The following is a 14,331-nucleotide window of genomic DNA, read 5'->3' as shown; positions in this document are numbered from 1 at the left end:
TTTACTACAGGGGAAACCAAATAAAAATCAGCGGGGTCTGAATAAAGATATTAAACAACCAGTAAAGGTCCGGAGATATCTTTATTTATAATCTGTTCATTTAAACAGAAATTAACACTGAAATAAAATGTTTTTTTTATTCATAATTTTTTTTTATTTAAAAATTCAATGTATAACATGGATGAATAAAAAAAACATTTTATTTCAGTGTTAATTTCTGTTTAAATGAACAGATTATAAATAAAGATATCTCCGGACCTTTACTGGTTGTTTATTTTCTTTATTCAGACCCCGCTGATTTTTATTTGGTTTCCCCTGATTTTGTTATTTTGGTGTCCATGATGTTTGGGGTTTGATTCAGTCCACGTCTTCCACTGTGACTGCCTCAACTACAGAAATGGCGCTGCGCTGCACTGCAAAAAGACTCCACAGCGCTATCTGCCAGAGTGGTGGTGCAGAGGTAGCCCATTTTCCCTCTTTTCTTTATGTAAAATGTTTTGTTTTAAAAAAAATTGATACTAGGAACTGCAAGATCGATATTATATATCACACAGCTGAAAATCAGGATTTATCACCAAACTGATTTTTTCCCACACCCCTACACACAAATGTAATTGTGTGTTGGTGTGTGTGATTGCTGGTGGACGTGTTTTATTTATGTGGGTGCAGTATTTAGTAAAATATCCTACATGTGGGCACTTACAGGTACATTGTCTGGATTTACAGGTACATATGGGGACCTCCAACTGGTCCACATTTGGTAAAGTTCTGTCCTGTGATTTGGGGTTAGGTATATGTTGGTAATAATTAGTGTTAAGGTAAGGGTATGAGTGAGACCAAATACAATGATTGCAAGTCAATGAAATGTCCACATATGTCATGAAAACACAGCAGAAAGAATTCCAGCATACTTAAATCTACTCTAATTTCCCACATCTGTCATTAGCAATGGGGCATTTCCCAGTATATTTGAAGGTCATCGTAAAATGACTACACAGCAAAGTAAAAAAACTTGTTTTCATTCTTTGAAACATTTATTGGCCTTATTACAACAGGAGTCAACTCTGCTTTCATTCAGAAGGAAGGGTTAGAAACAAGATAAAACAAAATTACATGACTCTGCAATACAACTATGATATGGTCAGCCGTCATAAAAATCTCAGGCAGAAGGAAATATAAAAATCAGATGCATAATTTTAGATAATGTACATATCCAATAGTCTATAGAGGTTTAATGTAATTATCAAGAACAAATCAACCTAACTTATAAACAGACTAATATTATTAGTTTATATTGTTTACTATACTTAAATTTGTACGTTTTTTTTTTAAATCATTTTTCTTACACTTGTTAAAACAATATAATCATGCCTCTGATTTTACAATAACAAAATTGATTGTAACTGTTATATTACCTATGTATAAACCCATATATAAACAGGATGTGTCTTAACTGATCTGTAAAAAAATATTCAACACTTATTGAGCAATGTAATACAGAATGTTAGAAATATATCAGCTTGAAATGTGAAATTGCATCACATCATATGTTCTCTTAAATTGGGTCTGTAACAGGGAACCATTTATAAACAGAATAAATGGACATCAGTTGCTTTCTAGATATCTTCAGCACCAACTGGAGATTCAGAAAACACATTTTTAGCTGTATAACCATTTGTTTCGATGTGACATCTTCTGTAATGAGATACAGTATCATATTTTATTTCATTACACAGTGCAGGTTTTTATATTTTTCTTCTTTCGCAGTGTATAGAGTAATCTTCTCTCCAGAATAGATATTTACTACAGCAGAGGAAAGCCAGACAGCGAGCATGTGTGTGTGCAAAGCTTTGTGATATCTGAGATGAGAAACTTGACTCTCACCAATCTTGCACTAAACGCAGTTCAGACTCATTTTCCCTGTAACACAAAATGCTGAACCCTGAGCTCAACTTCCCAATTTTAACCTGTAATCTGCACTCAGGGAGTTCTTGATAAGTTTCAAGGCTTTGCAAAAAAGAATGTTCTTAGACACATTTCTTGGTTCTGAAATATATTTGAAATGCACTCCATACACTCATGTAACACAAAACCTTATTGCTGTAAGAACCTTTATTTGATCCAACTGACTAAATACACCTAAAAGTGACACTGCCGCTTGGTATAATTGAGATAAATGGAGATGATATGCAACTGGAGCAGGGACTGTTTATCTTCTTTCCTTTAAAATGAAAACCATCCATGTGGTATAATTTTTATGCTGACTTATAAGTTGCATTCTTCATTGTATATGAAGTTTATGAATGAAAAATACTTGCAGGTACAGACAGGAGACCTGGAATGGATTCTAAGTTTCTTACAGTTTCAAGTTAAAACTGTATTGTACTGATACAATATCTAAGACATTTTCAGAATTAAACTGATAATACTGTTAGACCTGCACAGTAAAGAAGGGACACAGGCCTTATTAGAAGTTTCAGCCTCCACTCCCCCGAAACATTACTTCTTAATTCATGAATCAATTTTCAGATGTAAATGCACCAGTGCTGTGGCTGAAGAACCATTCCACCCCCTTCAGTTTCGGGTTTTTCGCTCAAGTCTCTCTCTTTGAGAGTGTTCTACATGCAGGGGGGAAAAAACTATGTTTGTAATTAAATATAACTAGGTCTACGTCATCAGTGTCGCCAACACCGCAATGATTTCAGCAAAGCCACAAGCGCAGCGATCAGACGATAACTGAACTGTACAATGAAAATAGCTGCATGAGCTGGAACGCTGTAGAAAAGCATGAATATTTATACAATAATGACCATGATCTGCCCTATTTACTATGGGGCAAATATAACTCAAGCGATCTATCCTCTGTCTCTCCTCTCTCCTCCGCTGCAGCCATGCAGACAGCATTGTGAAACTGCAGTAAAGTTGACAATATATTCACAGATTCGGCTTTTCGGCAGACAGCAAGCTACAACCTTAGTTTACCTATCACGCTGGGAGAATTGCATTGGACCCTATGCAGAGCTCGCTCCCCCGCAAAGGTCAGGGACCATCTGCAAGTTGCAAAATAATCAGAGAGAAATATTCAAAAGGGTCACCAAGGAGAGGTGGATTATTTTCACATTTATTGGATTTGAAAATAATACTTTCTGAGGAATTTCCAAAGCTTAAATGACAAATGACACCTCTATTCTATTATTAGAATAAGTATAAAATGTGCAATGACTACACTATGGGTCACTGTACTGCCTCCAAACTTGTAGGATACACAGATAACCTCATCTGGATCATACTACAACTCTTACTTTGAGAAGATAGGCCAAATTGTATTTTTGGAGATTTTTTCTTTGTTATTATAAGCATATAATAGCCAATAATTACACTATAGATCATTGTAGCGCCACAAAACTTGTAGCACACATAGATAACCTCATCTAGTTCATACTACAACTCTTACTTTTGGAATATATGCTAAACTCTATTTTTTTTTTTATTTTTTCATTGCTATTATAAGCAGGCCAGGTGTGCAATCTCTGCAACAAGAACCACAGCACTGAGCGTTGTGTGCACTGAACAAAGTATAACTGTCACAGATGGAGGAAGGACTCACCTTGGGTTTGTAAAAACTGCTAAATGGGACAAATGTAGCTTAATATGTAGTGCTTTTCCTTGGGTGAAATAAATGTTACTCCAATATTGAAATCACACTGTTTGTCATTCTCTAAGCTGAAATGTTGAATGACATGAAAAGGCGAGACAAGACAAAATATAATTATTCTCTAAGTTTCTTTCACATAGTGAGCTTTGCAATATAAATGAGTCTGTTGGTGAATGGACAATATAAATAGGCTCTACCTTGCCTTGTTGGAAAAGCATGGTTATGACCTGTTCTCAGCTCAGGAACTAGGACCCGTATGATATCTGGTTGTTCAATAGGTTTGCCTACAGTAAATAAAAGATTTAGATATGACTTATCAAGATATTCCTTCAAAAAGGTCTGATGTTGCAGGGGCAGGTAATGAAAAGTGTATGGAGCATGTTCTTGATCTGATGCCAGTTTGTTTCAGCCTTTATCCAGTCTTAATGTAGAAGGGCTGGTCATATCCCAGGTTATTTGCATTATAGGGACAGTTAGCAAGATAGAGTGAATACACAAACTTTAAGAGGGGAGGGGGGCTTGCAGGAAAACTGGAATTCTCCGGGACTTCTAGTGTTAATAAAACAGCTACTGTAATAGTAGAATCTGGGTACCTTTTGCAGTGTGTGATGGCATAAGATTTTATAGTCTACCAACTGAAGCCATAAAACCACCCAGTTGAGTAGTTATGGGGGTGATGTTATTAACACACTGTGTGTTGCATAGGTCCCCAAAATTGAGGGAAGGGTCATTGCTGTAGCAGCACTGAAGCATGAAAATGGAAAAAACTGAAATGTAATTACACTCAGTATTAACCTTTGGAATGGGAGACTCTAGATACACATGTTAGGTCAATGGTCCTCATGCAACAACATTTTGTGTTCTGCCCGTACATTTCTCTAAGTTTTTCTCCTTCCGTGGGCTTTTACGAACAAAACACATCAGATTTAACTTCAGTAGATGATCATAAATGATCATCTACTGAAGTTAACGCTTCTGCACAGCACACCTGTGCATAAAGTGAGTGTGGGTTTTAGAGAAATGTAAATCTGCACTATTACCACCCCGATAATTCCATATTAGGCTACAAATTCCCATGCCTCTGTAAATTAATGCGCAGGTGTGCTTTTATAGAAATGGCAATGAAAGAGAAGAAGCAGAAGTTTAAAGCTTCACAAATTGAGGCTTTGCTGACAGGGCTAACTTCTCCGGGACTGCACTCGATTGTTTAAAACTGTCGTTGAAGAACATGGACTTTTTTTGACAGTGGGTAACTTAACATCAGAAACCGCAAAAAAGAAATCACATGACGTTTCCTAAGGATCCATCCCTCCTACATGACCCCCCCCATGACCCCCCTTCAGATTATAATCAATAATGACATAAAGATTCAACGCAAGTTATTAAAATTTTAGATGACACACACTTCTACATTATGAAGCCAGTGTTATGAATGTAAAGCAACCCCTACAAAGATGTTGCAGGAGTATGCAAACACTTTTTATGCACTGTTGAAGATTCCTATGAAGGTTATTTTGTTTCAAAACTATTTGTGCATTGTAAGTGTGAATTTGAAGTTGTGGAGAGAGTTACATTCTAAGTTTTGTATGTGTAGAACTTTTTACACCTGTTCAAATTTTAATACCAGTACACAAATTCTGTTCTACAAGTTGCACATCAAAAACCTCTTACATTTTGCTTCAGTTTTGCTTCAAGTGGCTCAGAACTATTGTTGCAAACATTTTTGTGCATTGTAACTTTGGTGTTTTGTAACTGTATATATATTTTTTTTATCTGACACAATTACAAAAAAAAAACTCTTCAAATTCTTGAGTACAAGTACACAAATTGTGTTCTCTAAATTCCATTTAAAAATGTCTTCCATTCAGGGATCTAAACTAATGGTGCAAAACAAATTCAAACACGTGTATTAAAATCTTATACACATATTTGATAGAGCTTTCTTTTCATATTCATTTTCCTCATTCAAAACATTAATTAATCTCAAAGTTCAACAGTCAAAAAAGATATTAATCAACATTAATCAATCAGCATAATTGCTTAGAATTAAAGGTTAGTGTAGTTCAGCTAAAAATTGTGTGGTATTTTTGTACTTACTGGTCTTATAGCAGTAAGCAAGCTATACAGAAACCTGCACATTTACCACAGTGCCCAGTAAGTGTGTTCCTCTGCAGAGGTGTTCAGCAGACTAATAATCTCTGCCACAATTATCCCCAAAGGTACCATATATTTAATGTTTCTGGCAGCCCTCTTTTCCCCACAGTGTCAAATGAAAAGGAATATTAGTGTTCCGAGCTATTAGGAGAGCAGTGAGTGGTTGACAGTGTAGAACTCAAGAGAGCAGACTGGCAATCTCAAACGCTTTGATATTTTTAGGTTTGCAGATGAAGTTTATATTTTGAGAACAGTCCTCTCATCAGGTACAAAATAAATATGTTTTCTGCAATAACAAGCAGAATTTAATAAAGAAAAAAAACTACAAATGTTATGGCTTTTGCTCTATTTTAGGATAACAAAATAAATTTTAATTGTGGAATATTGTTAGTGGTCATCAGATAAATCACAAAAATAATTAATAATTTGTAAATTATGCGAAGAAATAATAATAAAAATCAAATTACAAACACTAATTTAAAATATATATTTGAATGTGACTCTAGTTAGATTCCATTCTATGTTTAAAGGTTAAAAGGTTATGTTTTTTATGCGCCTTAATTGAATAATCTGATCATTGTTGTTGTTGGCACAAAAACCTCCAACAGTTCCTACATCTGCTCCTGTTTGGCCTCTTTAGTCCTATCATAAATGCTTGTTTACCCCTCTGCCCTGTCAAAAATGAATTACACCTGTCTGCAAAAGCTTCTTCATTTAGATAATTTTATACCACCTTTATTAAAGTGACTCAAACAGATCTCAAACTATAATAATAGTACTATGACCTGTAAAAGGACTTGACTCTGCAGATCCATTTCTTGAGATTAATGTTTGTTTTTCTGTATTGATTGTTTTTAAAGCTCTGAAGAATAATTGTCTGCAACTCTCTAAAGAATGGCAAAGTTTAAGAAATAAATCAGTTCCTGAAAGTAAACGTTGTTTGATAGTTAAAATGTTAAACAAATTTGCACTACAGATTTGCAGGTACAGTAAGCATGTGCAACATAATACTCTAAGGCAGCTTTTGATACAGCAACTTTTGATACATTCAAATATTTACAAAAAAAATGGAGGCACATCAGGTTAAAGTTTCATCTACACAGAGGATTGAACAAAAGTGAGAAGTGATGCTAAACACCTTGTCACAGATGAGGGTAAATGTACTTTTATCAAAATAAAATAAATCTAAATTTCTACCTCTAAACTAACAACAGCAGTCCCACAGACGCTCTTGTTTTGGGTACTTTAAATCCCAAGAGCTGGTTTCATATTCCCTGGTCCTTCTGGTTTTCTCACCAGAGGATAAACAATGCCACTGCCAGTTTCTGTGTGTGTTGTGTGAAAGGAGAAGTAGAAGGGATGTGCTCCACTCTCTGCAGCAGATGTTGAGGGAATGGGGGACTAAAATACCAGCGAGGCAAACACATTGAATCAAGTGATTGATGGAGTTTCTGGGAACAGAGTTATGGGTATGCTGCAGCTAAATTTCCCATGTGGTGTAATGACACACAGGTAGACAGATAAACCTCTTTTCAGTTGCATTAAAGACTCCATAATCAAATGCACATAAAAACATTGTACTTCACTTGTCTTTAATTCCATGCTCTCACAAATATATACAGAAAGTACTATCTGCTAATTCTGTCGGACAGTATCCTAAAGCTATTGACCAACCATTAGCAATGTAAGGAATTTGAAGCAGTAACAATGATACTTCATCATTTATAGCATCATCAGAACAGAACACACTGTGTGCAGCTATAGGAGTGACATTTTGGTCTTGTAGTTAAATCAAACATTTATTAAATGTAAAAAATAAAAATAAAAATAGAAATAAATTGTTCCAATGCATTTTATTGATATTAACCATCTTAAAACAGATATAAAAATACATTTTAAAAGTTAAAACAGGTGCAGTTCATATAAGATAATCTTGAATCTAGTTTAGTCTTAATCCAGTACATAATGTGATCTTAACCAGTCATTTAAACAGATTAAATCTAGTTAAAGGGAAATTATGATAAGGTGTAAACAAATCAAGAAATTAAATGTTTTTTTTTTTTTACAAGTTATCTTTGTAAGATACCCAGCAGATTGCAAAGATGTATTGGTTTTGTGGTGATCCTTTATCTTGAGCAATGGCAGTGGAGAGTATCCATTTCCTTAACATGGAAAGAAACCATCAGGACAGGGCTCAACATTTACAGCTGTCTACCTTGATCAGCTGGGATTAATAAAACATGACGAAAACACATCAAGGAATATATAGGAGTATTTTGATGAGAGAGGAAAACAAAGAGTAGTCTAATTTTAAGCGAAAGATTAGCCACTTCCTTCATACCGGAGGGAAACCAAGATTAATAAAGAAATACAGAGCCATGAGAGAAAAATTAGGGGACTCATATCTAACAGCAACAATAACTCTGGCAGTGATTCTGTCCAGGAAGGAAACATAGCTTAACATGAAGGCACTGGGTAGCAGTAGTCGTTCTTCAATTGAAGAAATTAGGGAAGTACATATATGATTAAACTGAATAAATTACAATATTTTTGAAAAGTTCATTAGTTTCAGTGAGCAAGTTTACTAAGTAAAAGGTATTATCTAGACTACCGACACAGAAAATTATTTTCTCAAGCCTTTATTTTAGGTTATTGTGAGGATTTTCCATTTACACTAAATGACATCTAAAATGTTACTATTAAAAACAGTAACTGAAAAACTGCTTTATCCCAGAAATGTTGGCTAAATTAAAAATATCTTTCTTTCTTTCTTAAGGGTTATACTTGTAAATGGTACTTCACATCTCATATGTACACAAGTTACCATGGCGGCACATTCCCCCCCCACTTGAAGCCAAACCATCTTTGTGAAACAGACAAAACCTGCAAGTTTTCCAAGCTTTGAAGAAGTTGCGAAGCTAGTAGCTGTTAGACTATGCATGCACATTATAATAATAACTAGTTTTTATTTTTTACAGTTTTAACAAAGTGAAGGACAAATCTAAGCTGTCTCTTCATTAAACTTAAAGGTCATCGCTACAAGTTTAATTCCTCCCGGGCTTTAAGTGTCGCAATCATGTTCATCTGTTCTCATTCCATACTGTTTGCCACGTGGTTGCTTGGATCAGGTAATGCTAATGTTAACCTTTGGTTGGAATAAGCATACATTTAACTTACCTGTTAAGAAGAGACCTCTGCAAGGCTTTTTAGCCCCTTTGCTTTTTTAAGTTTGCACCACCGAGCAAAAGCTTGACCAATATTTGCTGCTTTGTTTTTGGGCTTGAATCTGAGTAATGTAATGCAGATAAAAAGCCATTTCTCAGTTTTATCTTGGAGCTACTGGAATCTGGCAACGTCTGAACTCCATGTCATGCGTGCTCAACCTACTATTCCTCATGGTACAAAATCCTTTTGTTTTGAGGCATCATACAAAAACTTAAATATCTATATATTTTGGATCTATATTTTGAACTATTACTTATATACCATAAAATATTTGTATTACTTGTAATACTTTTACTCTGAACTGTTATAGATGTTTAGTTTTTGCATTTTTTTTTTTGAAAAATGTATCTTTTTGATTGAAACAGTTGTGGCTACAACCTTTAACCAATCAATATACAGTAGAAAAAGATAAAGCAGCAATAGCTCTGTTAACAGTTTTATCAAGGATATTCTATTACTGTTCTTATAAGACAAGATATTGCCAAAGAGCAGACAAACACACTGCTGCAACAGATAAAATCACATAAGCCAACACACACATACACCAAGTGTACTTCAATGAAGAACCGCTAATTCATGAACCAGTGATGTGGACAAATTTAATCCAGTAATGTGACTTTCTATTTGTGACATGCATGACCTCAAGAAGCCTAAACAGCCAGATTTTCTGAGAAAGATCTCTAGTGGGAAAGAGAAAGTAGGCAATTGAGGAAAAAAAGAAACATGATTAAATGTATTCAGTGTAGAGTCAGAACAATAGTGCAGGTCACTGGCTCAAGCAATTCACTGACTTAACTGGAAAGGACTTTTTGTTCCCAGAAGCAAAGAAGCACACCACAATTATTCATTTAATAGAATTCCTTATATTTTGCTCATATTTGGTGTTTTACAGCTTAGAAGCTGACCGGATTTAGGCTGCAAGTCTCGCTGCTATGAACTGGAATAAAACATACAGTTCCTGTAATGATTCCGTATTGGATTTTCTGTAGATCTGTATGGGAAATATTCATTTTTCTCTGTGGAATTTTAGAAGCATGACAAAACATCTCTGTTTAAATCTTCCATTAGAAGCCTTTGCTTGCTAATGACAGTAAAAAAAAAAAAAAAAAAAAACAGAAAAAAAAAACTCTTGTCAAATAGCTTAATTTTGTTCAAATGACTAAATAAGTAATGGACAGATTTGCTGAAATTTTCGAAGGTGTGTATTGTTACTGGCAACAAATTATTACATTTTGGTGATGATCTAGATCACCATCTGCATCAAGAACTTTTTGAAATATTCTATGAATACTGGTATTAACTAAAGGTGAAAGTCACAATATGTCAGCGAAAATTACCTAGCTGGCAGAGGTCTTTGCTCTCCAATGCTTTCCTAGTTTAGAAAAGTTATTTGCCTGGGTAAGATTGTGTTGCACTGTAATTTATGTGCTTTTCTTTTTGCCTTTAGCACATTTTTAATTTCCTATTAATTAGTCTGTTTAATATTGGAATTTTGCCATTCTGAGGTGAAAGATGTTGTCTTTATCACTAAGAACTTTTGACCAGAATCTATTGAAGTCCTGATACATTTTTCCAGGAGAATTATGCTACAAATCCCCTAATTGGGTGGACAGTCATTGTTGAACTCTTTGTTCAGAACAATGAAAGAAACAAGACTTTTTGATAAAAGATAAAGACAATGTTAGACAGATAAAAGCTATCTGTAGGAGTTTATAAAAATGAAACATTAAGATTGAAATTTTCAAATAATTTCACTATTGTTTAATCTAGTGAATCCTTTGAATTATAATCCCTGTTTTCTTTGTTTCATTTAGGTGGGTTGTGCATATCACAGTCAGTGAAAATTCCCCGTGAACCAAGAATAGGAGAGTTCGACAAGATCATTCACAGGCTGAGTGAGAACCCCAACGCTCGAGTGGTCATTATCTTTGCTAATGAGGATGACATCAGGTGAGCAAAGTGAAGGGTAAAAGCCAATGCCGTTTTGATTAACATGATGATTTCCTTCTTATAATTTAGCCATTTTGGGATACTTGCTGTATTGTGCTGCATTCAAAATCAGCTATGTAAAACTGGCATAATGAATTCCCCAACTCAAATTATAAGGTAAAATATATATAGATGAGGTAGTCCCAGACTTTGCTATTAAGCTTTTGTTTCTGCTAGTTATTATATTTCACCTACAACAAATGAGAACAAATTTAAGATTAGTTTGTTATCAATCCAGTAAAAAAACACTTTGGATACAAAAATATGGAATTTATATTTTCTGAAATATTATTTTCAAAAAGGTACTTGTAACTGACAACCAAGCCTTGAGAATACATTTATGCAAAACTGTATTCTAGCCATGCAATTAAAGTCACTCTATTTCTGAATACTTTTGTTTTGATTAGCATGTTTTTCTTTTTAGAATATAATCTGTCTTTTATTCCATTTATGATTTTTATCTCCATTTTGGTAGCTATAGTTCTCAACCCTTAGTTGGTACAGTAAGTCTACTGTATAATCTTACTGTACCTATATAGACAAAAGCAAAGCTCATGCTGTTTTTTTTTCAGTTTTGGGGCATACATATTTGTTGTATTATCAGTTGGTATCAAAGGGGGGTTCACAGGAGGAAACTGTCAGTTTACCTCCAGACTGCATCCATATCATAGGGTGAGCGAGAAGGTGAGTGTGATGGATCCTCCCAGCATTCACGACCAACAAACTTCCTAGCAGACATGATGCTGAATCTGCTGCGACTGCAAACCCTCTTTCTTTATTTTTATTTATTCTTTTTTATTTGGATGGGCAGTAAACAGCAGCTAGGTTAATACTGCGATCAAAGGAATCATTTTATCCAGGGCACATTGCTAACCTCCGGACACTGGCTTGTGCACCATTTCACAGGCATGACGCTGCCATGCGTTGTGCATAAGTTAGGCTGTCGTTGGACATACACTCTGGACACGTTATGAATACGCTATGCATTCGCCCAAAATAAAAAAAAATACTTAGAAAATTCAGCGTATGCCAGCGTTTTAGAAGATTCTGGGACAACAGGCATACACTGGCTAAATCGGCAAGGTGTGACAGGTTCCCTTATAGCATACAGTCAGGAGGTCTTTTAATATGTTTTTTAAACTGGGGAGTTACTAGGATAGTTTAGATGATTTGTGGGTCAGAGGTCCCTGTGCTCACTGTCTTAAACCGATCCTGGTTAGGGGATAATAGACAGGATATATAGTATTTATAAAAAATGAGGGTGATTACGGTGCTTCTTGATTGCATGACTATTCTAACCTTGGGCACTGAGGTAATTCAAGTTTCCAAACAGAGAAAGAAAAAAACAGCTACATTATAAAATTTGCATAAAAATGCATACTGAACAGAATCAGCATATTAGAAAAAGTAATATAAACTGAAATCTGGTCATTTCATTTTATGATAAAAATTCCTGTAAAAAAGACAGCTTTTCTTGTTAGTGTAATATTAAATTAGAAACTACATTTATCTATTTTTAGGCCAATAATGGGAGTCACTGCTCAGGCTCAGAAGCAGCAACAAAAGGATGGAAGAAGGTGCATAATCAACTGTTTAGACAGTTTATTTAAAGAAAATGAAGTAAATGGTAATGAATACTTGAAGCTGGGTTCCTGTTTGAACCAGGAGCTTTTATGTAGAACTCAGCCTCCAACTGTTGAAGCATCTGTGGAAAAAGTCACTCTGGGGCAGGATATGAGTCAGCAACCAAATCTGCCACACCTCCACATGCTACCCCTCTTTAAGTGCCTGAATTGATTACAAAACACCTTTGATGAAGAACAGAGGCAAAAAGGCAGGAAAGGCAGTGAATTCAAAACCCGCAGACAGAAAACATTGAGAAATGTAATGCCACAAAGAAGCTAAGGTAGCCATTGCAGTGCCAAATATATTAAACCTTCTGCTCTCACAGTACTGGACAAGGTGGCTGTGTGTTCAGTCTCTATTAGGGAAAAAAATTAATATTTTTACTTTAAATATTGTGTTTTTTAAATTTTTTGCTCAGGTGATTTTGTGTCTTTTGGTGATAATGATGGTAGAAAGCCTGTGACAATTTTTAAAGAGCCACTCCTTCGTTTATTAAAGCTTTAAGCACAGTCAGGCTTGCAGCATATAAGAACCAAAGAGCTTTAGAAAGTTTCAACAAACTCAAAGTCACTGTTTTGCTCCTGTTATTTTGAGTTTTGTAAAGATTAGAAAGAAGGGTTGTTGTCATTTCCTCTGGCACCTAGAGGATTTTCAGGAGAGTACGAGTTTCAGTCTATACACTTTAGTCTTGTCATAATGGGTTTTGGATTCAAGCCCATATGCAGAACACAACCAGGAGGCAGGGAAAAAGTTCAAAGGTTTAATGAATAGAGCATACAAAACAGGTCAGGTGGGTAATCAGGTCCAGGGACTGGTCTCGACTGGGTTCTCTGTTCAGAGGTTCTGAGCTGAGCAGGGAGAAGGGAGGAGCTAGGAGGGCTCAGAGGCTAATGGCAGGCTGAGGACTGAAGTTTGAGCTGAGCAGGCAGAAGGAGGGAACCAGGAGGGTTCAGAGGCTCACGGCAGGCAGAGAGCTGAGGTTTGGTTCTCCAGGGTTGGGTTCAGAGGCAGATGGCAGGCTGAGGGCTGAGCAACGGCAGGGCTCGACTTCAGACTTATCAGTGTTCTGATCCAGAGTTTCTTCCAATCCACTTCTTGAGGACGGGCTGGCAGGTTCAGACAGTAGATTCTTTAGATGAGCTCCTGAGAGTCGGCAGGCAGATTTCAGCAGAGAAACTCTTCCAGAGTTCCAGGGTTCAGTCAGATTTCTTCCGTGACTAACTAACACTCTGGCAACGGAGTGTGGTCCTCAGCCCACTTAAATACTGGTCTCCTGATGAGCAGATGAAGAACAGCTGGTGAAGTCAGCTCCAGCCTCAGGAGATCCCATACGCCCTCTGGTGGAGAAAGGGTAGACAGAAAACCCCAGATCCCAACAGTGACAGAAAATCCCCAGGAAGCGATCCTCGGCGCCCTCTGGTGGGCAAGCCTCAGGATCCCAACAAGTCTCTGGATACAGGCCAGATGAAGAACTACCAATGTCCAGTTGTTTGGTAGTACTTTATGACATTTGTGCTTCAGATGAACCTCCAGGTAATTTGTAGGATTTATGTAAATGGCTTTCATCAGTTCCCCTACATGGGGGATTAGTTGGTTAAACTAAAACTAGCTAAAGCTCTGGGTTAATTACTCCATAGCAACAAAAAGAGGGTAGGGCATGCAAAATAACTATGTATAATATT

The 14,331-nt window shown here is 36.0% G+C and overlaps 1 protein-coding gene across 1 annotated transcript in view; it reads left to right on the top strand.

Moving 5' to 3' along the window:
- Positions 1-14,331, top strand: part of LOC107083902 (metabotropic glutamate receptor 4-like) — a 212,905-nt gene that overhangs the window by 162,665 nt on the left and 35,909 nt on the right. Inside the window, exon 4 of the mRNA XM_015373449.1 lies at positions 10,849-10,984. Coding sequence (XP_015228935.1) covers positions 10,849-10,984 — 136 coding nt within the window. The remainder of the gene's footprint in view (positions 1-10,848; positions 10,985-14,331) is intronic.

The sequence above is a fragment of the Cyprinodon variegatus genome, unplaced genomic scaffold (genome assembly GCF_000732505.1).
Source record: "Cyprinodon variegatus isolate N-32 unplaced genomic scaffold, C_variegatus-1.0 Scaffold87, whole genome shotgun sequence".
Lineage (NCBI taxonomy): Eukaryota > Metazoa > Chordata > Actinopteri > Cyprinodontiformes > Cyprinodontidae > Cyprinodon > Cyprinodon variegatus.
This window is presented reverse-complemented; position numbering and strand designations above follow the sequence as displayed.